Source organism: Colobus angolensis, unplaced genomic scaffold (genome assembly GCF_000951035.1).
Source record: "Colobus angolensis palliatus isolate OR3802 unplaced genomic scaffold, Cang.pa_1.0 Scaffold307, whole genome shotgun sequence".
In the NCBI taxonomy this organism is placed as follows: Eukaryota; Metazoa; Chordata; class Mammalia; order Primates; family Cercopithecidae; genus Colobus; species Colobus angolensis.
In genome coordinates this window covers 3,108,988-3,116,406 of record NW_012116344.1, presented here as the reverse complement: position 1 = coordinate 3,116,406, position 7,419 = coordinate 3,108,988, and the positions used below count along the sequence as shown (strand labels likewise).

General features: G+C 47.8%; 1 protein-coding gene across 1 annotated transcript in view; it reads left to right on the top strand.

Moving 5' to 3' along the window:
• Window positions 1–450: 450 nt before the first annotated feature.
• The window catches only part of LOC105517764 (chromosome unknown open reading frame, human C10orf99), a 12,138-nt gene continuing 5,169 nt past the window's right edge, over window positions 451–7,419 (top strand). Inside the window, exons 1-2 of the mRNA XM_011950430.1 lie at window positions 451–568; window positions 3,128–3,217. Coding sequence (XP_011805820.1) covers window positions 499–568; window positions 3,128–3,217 — 160 coding nt within the window. The 5' untranslated portion in view covers window positions 451–498. The remainder of the gene's footprint in view (window positions 569–3,127; window positions 3,218–7,419) is intronic.

Here is a 7,419-nt window from a genome sequence, read left to right as displayed (position 1 = left end):
AGTGGCAGAGCCAGGACTCAAACCCAGGTCATCTGACTCCAGGGCCTGTGCTCCCTACATCTCATTGGTTACTCAAGGCTCATCCTTGGATGAGAACCTGCAAGGGTTTTATGATCCTTTTCCCAGACACAGCTGAGGAATGAGCAGGAAGAGTTGCATTTGATAGGATGATTACTGACACTAAAAGTTAACGTTCAACTCTAGACAGTGACTCTTCCTGGGCAGTTGGTTCCTGCTCTCACCACTGAAGCCAGTGCTGAAACCTCTCTGGGCTGGGCATTTACAGCTTTCTGTGTTACAGGTTACTAACTGCATCTCGAAAGGCTGGTTTTCCTCTTGGGAGGGGCTGACTTCACCGTTTAGGAGAATTGCAAGGTTACTAGGGCCCTGCCTATTGGGAAACGCCTCTCTATGACTCTATAAATGTCCAAGGTGGCCCCAAGGAGGACTTCTGCAGCACAGCTCCCTTCCCAGGACGTGAGAGTCTGCCTTCTCACCATGAGGCTTCTAGTCCTTTCCAGCATGCTCTGCATCCTGCTTCTCTGCTTCTCCGTCTTCTCCACAGAAGGTAGGGCAGCCCCCAGGGTGCAGGTCCCTGAGCAGGATTTCAGAATCTGGGAAGACTCTGATCAGGAATTGTCGGAGGGCAGGCCTTGGCAGGCAGTCCTGAACCCTGGAAAGACGGGCTCTTGCTCCTGAACCTATAGGTTTGGGGCTCAGGACTGCCTGCAGGTGACATGGGGGCTCCATTCACAGCCCCTGTACCCCCAAATACATACCCAGCCTAAGTAAAGTGGTGTATTCACCATGCAAACACACATACAACCTCTCAGCTAGATTATTGTGCTTAAGTCCTACCTATCTAGAATTTCTGGAGCCACTCTCTTGTACTTGTATCATGCTTGGAACAGAGTAAGTTAGTGTTGGGCAAATGAATACATTACTTAGTAGACCATCTAAGTCTGAACATCCCAAAACCTCATGCACAGAAAATATCCATAAGCAGCTGGAATGAAGGTGTGTGTGGTGGAGAGGTGGGGTATGTTTACGCATGTTTAGAAGAAGGGGACACCATCTTTTTACATCTATAGATATGAATATTTAGCTCTGTTGCCTTTCTTTCTTTCTTTCTTTTTTTTTTTTTTTTTTTGAGCTGGAGTCTTGCTCTGTTGCCCAGGCTGGAGTGCAGTGGCGCAATCTCGGCTCACTGCAAGTTCTGCCTCCTGGGTTCATGCCATTCTCCTGTCTCAGCCTCCTGAGTAGCTGGGCTTACAGGTGCCCACAACCAAGCCTGGCTAATTTTTGTACTTTTAGTAGAGACGGGGTTTCACCATGTTGGCCAGACTGGTCTTGAACTCCTGACCTCATGATCCACCCACCTCCGCCTCCCAAAGTGCTGGGATTACATGCATGAGCCACCTCGCCTGCTGCCTTTCTTGATTCAGATAGCTGAGTGTTTCAATCCGTTTTTCTCTTGTCTAACCCTCTAGAGACTGCCTACACTTATTTTTTGTTTTAGTGGTTATGGTTATTTAAACTTTTTGGAGGGGGGAGCTGGAGCTATAGAAATATATAAGGAGAAGAAAAACACTCATAATTCCATGATTCAAGAGTAGCCATGTTCAACATTTTGTTTATTTCCTTGCATGTAGAATTTTAGAAACTTAATTGATGTACCTCTGTATGTTCAAGGTTATATCTTTTTTATTTATCACTATATATATTGTTATAATCACCCAAAATTCTTATGATTGAAGATATTCTGGAAGCATTTACAACACAGTGTCAGCAGCAGCCATCTCTGAGTAGTGGGATTATAACAAGTGTTTGTTTTACAAAGTTTCTGCAGTGAAAATGTGCCACATATATAATAAGGAAAACAGTGATTAGAATTCCTCATAAACACAGCCCATGACATGCAATTTATCAGATCTCTATGTTTGGACATGTTGGAGGTTGCCAGTGATACCCTAGTGACAATTAAATGAGGATAGATATCTTCCCCCATAAAGTTTCCTATCCGTTTAGAACTATCTGTGGCAGATTGTTGAAGTAGCATTAATCAACTGATATTTTCAGGTATAACTTGCTATCAAGTGAATGTACTATGATGAATTTACATGCTTAGACATTTAGATAGTTCACAATTGTGTGCTTTTCTTTTTTTGAAGCAAGATCTTGCTCTGTTGTCCAGGTCGGAGTGCAGTGGCATGACCACAGCTCAGTGCAGCCTTGACTTCCAGGGCTCGAGCGATCCTCCCACCTCAGCTTTTCCAGTAACTGGGAAAACAGGTGTGCACCACAATGCCCTGCTAATTTTTAAATTTCTTTTTTAGAGACAAGGTCTCTCTATGTTGCCCAGGCTGGTCTTGAACTTCTGGACTCAAGCCATCCTCCTACCTTGGCTTCCCAGAGTGCTAGGATTACAGGCATGAGCCACCACACTCAACCTACTTTGCACATTTTAATTATGTGGTAAAAGGTATATGTGTACATAAAAATATGTCCTTTATTCAGGCTTATTTTCTTCTTTCTTTCTTTCTTTTTTTTGAGAGGAAGTTTTTGCTCTTGTTGCCCAGGCTGGAGTGTAATGGCATGATCTTGACTCACCACAACCTCTGCCTCCCAGGTTCAAGCGATTCTCCTGCTTCAGCCTCCCCAGTAGCTGGAATTACAGGAGTGTGTCATCATGCCAGGCTAATTTTGTATTTTTAGTAGAGATGGGGTTTCTTGTTGGTCAGGCTGGTCTCGAACACCTGACTTCAAGTGATCCGCCCGCCTCAGCCTCCCAAAGTGCTGGGATTACAGGAATGAGCCACCACACCCGACTCAGGCGTATTTTCTTAGACTAGATTGCCAAGGGGAGAATTATTATGTCAAAGAAACTACTTATTGGACAGGAACCTGAGAAGGATGCGTTTTGGGGCCATTGTGTCTCTCAACATTGTTATTTCTGAAAAGTAAATCACAACAAGCCCCACCCTTTCCCTGGGACCTCTCATAGCCTGGCTCATCCTGAGTTTCTCTGGATAAATATTCCTGAGCCCTGTGCCTTGGAAGGGGAAGCTCACTCACTCACAGACAAGCCTCCTAAGGACAGTCTCTCTTCCTTTGTGTCCACCTTCAGGGAAGAGGCATCCCGCCAAGCCCTGGCCAGGCAGGAGAGCCAGGCTCTGCTGCCACAGAGTCCCTAACCCCAACTTGACAAACCCAAAAGGTAAGTACCCGCACCTCGTCCAGACTGTGGGGGAGAAGCTCTGCAGTGGCCATGGGACCAACCACACGTGCTGATCAGCCCCCACCCATGGCTGGCATCAGGCTGTGGCTGGGAGGACATCTTTGTTTTGTTGATTAATTTGATAACTCCCCCCAAAAAGTCAACAAATCAATCATTTTAAACTGAATACATTCTACCATGGAAAGAAAGCAGGATGCAATTAGAAAACGTTGTGTAGAAACACCCTTACTTTAGGTGGGAGGTGTCTGAGGAGGTGACATTTATGAGACCTGAAGAAAGGCCGGGAGCCTGGCTGAGGACTATGGAGGTGGGGGATGCAGGCAGAGGAGGCAGCAAGGGTGAAGGGCAAGAGGGGGGTATGGAAGACAGAGGGCAACAGGGCTTGTGAGGTGCTCCCAGAAGCTAAGGACCAAGGCTGTCTGTGAACCCTGTGGACCTGAGGCTCAGACCAGCATGCAGGTCACCAGCAGGGCAGTGGGCGTGAGGGTCCAGAGAGCCACAGCTTGGCAGGAGGTAAGGCAGTCCCAGAGATGCCAGCAGGCAGCATCCAGGCTGCATAACCAGGGTGAGGCCCAGAAGAGCAAAGCTGCCCTCTCCCTGAGCCTGGGGGCACTGGGAGGCCTGTGGCAGACAGGCCCAAGCCCAGGAGGGCTGCGGGCACCCAGTTCCCTGCACAGGGGCTCCAGGCCAGGGCAGGCATTCACTGGAGTTGCCCAGCCTAGGTGGAAGAGCCAGGCTGCTGGAGCGTGTGTGGGACAGGCAGATCTCCAAGGGGAGGCTGTGGAGCCTGAGTCAGACAGCCTGACACCAACCTGGGGCTCCTGCCTGAACACTGCAGCCCCAGTGCCCTCTCTCAGGAGGCTGAGGAGGTCCCAGCTCCACTTGCTTCTCTGGGGCCATGGCCCATGTGGTCTATGACCAGCGCCGGAGCCTCCATGCCTTTCCCAGCTACCAAGGGGATGCTCAGCTGTGATGCAGGGGAAGGACAGAGGGAAGAAGCAAAACAGGATAACTCCAGCCGCAGACCTTCTCCCGGAGATGCTGACATCCCCTTCTTCCAGACTGGAATCACACCCAGCCAGCCAGGGTAAAAATAACCAGCTCTCACACACCTCTTGCTAAACCAGTGCGAGGTGCTAGCCCAGGAAGGATGCAGGGTGAATGCAGGCTGTGGCTCTGCTCCCCCAGGCCCCTGGTTCTGTGAAAGAAGGTGAAAACCTTCCAGAGAGAGGTGAAGGTGAGCCCCAGGAGCTCACACACCCTACCCCTCCTCTTCCCCTCTCTTGCACCGACTGCTCAGAGGCAGGAAGTTGAGGGAGTGTGTGAGCCCCCACCATGCACACACACACAACAAACCCAAACACACAAACACAAATACCTACACACATAAGTAGATACACACCACACAACCACACACACACACAAATACATGTGCACACAGACTCACATCATTCACTACAGACGCACAGACACATACACACTACACAACTACACACAGACACACAGCATATACACACAATACACAGTATAGTGATACACACATAGACACATACACACAGCACAAACACACACCACACAACTACACACACAGACACATACTACATGCATTCTACACACACACACCACTCACTATACATACAAACACACAGACACATACACACTACACAACTACACACACAGACACACACTATACACACAAACACACTACATGCATATACACACTACACACAATCATACACACATAGACACATGCACACAGCACACACACGTATACCACACAGACACATACACAAATACGTCTACACACAAACACAAAACACATACCACACAACTATACACACAAACAAATACACACAAATACATAACACTACACAACTATACACACAGAAACACACACAAATACATTCACACACAGACACACACCACACTACACACACAGACACTACACACAGACACACAATCACACACACACGCTACACAACTACACACACTGCACTCCTAAGCTACACACAGCACACACACTACACACACAGATGGACAGATATACACCCAAGCACACACAGTGCACAGGAGACGTGGCCAGGTTAACTCCTGTGCAAGTACACGTGCATCTGTTTTCTCGGTTTTGTTACTTTGGGAGAATAAATCTAGGTGTGTGGCTCCTGTGCTGAGACTGGATTTCTTTTTGTGTGTATGTTTTTAAAATTCCATTGTAGAAATTTATGAACAACTTAGAACAAGAAGAGCAAAACAAACATATGTATGGGGTCCTTGTCATGTGATCTCATTTAAATTCTTGAGACCACCGTGGGGAGGTCTTGTCACCATTGTATAGATTGGAAAACCGAGACTGAGAAAGAAACTGAGGCAGAGCCAGAAACCAGGATCTTTCCACCTCTTTCCATTACAACAAACTTCTTCCCCTGTAGACAGAAAGTTTCCTGCAGCCTGTGTATGAAGACATGCGCGTGCAGGCCAGACGGCTGACTTCCCAGAAGGAAACAGCCCTTCTGGGCTGGGATCTCAGCTCCACCGCCCGCTGGTTGTGTGCCCTGGAGCAAGTCACCCAGCACTGCTAAGCCTCAGTCTCCCTCCCTGTGAAGAGGAAGTGATAATAGAATCTCCTTCACTGGACCATGATGAGCAGTCAATGGGGTCATGTCTATATAGGACTTGGCATCAAGCCTGCCACACAGTGCCCTGTAAACATGTCCTGCTGTTGCTATGGAGATAGACCCAGCCCTGCCAGGGCTGCTGGCACAGGAGATGAGCAATTCCATCACTGACAACCAAAGCCTGCACATTCTTGTCCAGGCTTGGTGGTTGCACCTTCTGTCTTATGGACTGATGCTGGGGTTCAACAAGGAGGGAGATGAGTCAGTGTTCCCAGGGTGTTGTGTAAGCAACAGCAGGATTGCTGAGTGTGCCAGGCTCCAGAAATCTGGCCTCATGTGCTCCAGTTCACTGATGTATGACAAAGCCCATGCATCTGTCTATAGAAACACAAATTAACTCAGGGTTGCCTGGAGGATGTTCCTGAGCCAACAACAGCAGCTATGACACACACACTTGCTAAATATTGACTACTTCTCATTCTGTGGTGTCTTTCTTGAACACTGCTTTATATATCAGCACCGTGGTAGGCCCAAGGGGATGACAATATGTGGAAGGCCCAGGACTCTGGGTCAATGTGACAAAACCATCTTCGAAAATCAACATGCTAAATGGCTGATTTGCTGAATGAAGAAAGGGTTGCCTGCCCCTCCACACCTGTGGGCATTTCTCATTAGGTGGAATGAGAGCCTTGAGAAAAGAAATGAGACACAGAGACAAAGTATAGAGAAAGAAAAAGTGGGCCCAGGGGACCGGCGCTCAGCATACAGAGGACCCACGCGGGCACCAGTCTCTGAGTTCCCTTAGTATTTATTGATCATTATCTTTACCATCTTAAAGAAAAGGAACTGGCAGGATAATAGGATCATTATAGGGAGAAAGTCAGCAGTAAGACATATGAATAAAGTTCTCTGTGACATGAATAAGTTTAAGGAAAAGTGCTGTGCCTTGATATGCATATGCAAACATCTCCATAAACCTTTTTAGTGCATAAAGAGCAGCAATGCGCTAGCAAGTCCCACCTTTCGCGCTAAGGCTGTTTTCTCCTTTCTCAGTAAACAGAACATACAATCGGGTTTTATACCGAGATGTTCCATTGCCCAGGGGCGGGCAGGAGACAGATGCTTTTCTCTATCTCAACTGCCAACAACCGCCAAAAGGCCTTCTTTCCTCTTGTACCAGTCCTCCTCAGCACAGACCCTTCACGGGTGTCAGGCTGGGGGACGATCAGGTCTTTCCCTTCCCACGAGGCCATATTTCAGACTGTCACATGGGGAGAAACCTTGGACGATACCTAGCTTTCCTAGGCAGAGGTCCCTGAGACCTTTGGCAATGTGCGTGTCCCTGGGTACTTGAGATTAAGAGAATGGTGATGACTTTTAACCAGCAAGCTGCCTTCAGACACTTGTTTAACAAAGCACACCCTGCACAGCCCAAAATCCTTTAAACCTTGAGTCACCACAGCACATGTCTCTTGCAAGGACAAGGTTGGGGGTAGGGTCACAGATTAACAGCATTTCAAATGCAGAACAAAATGGAGTCTCTTATGTCTACTTCTTTTTTTTTTT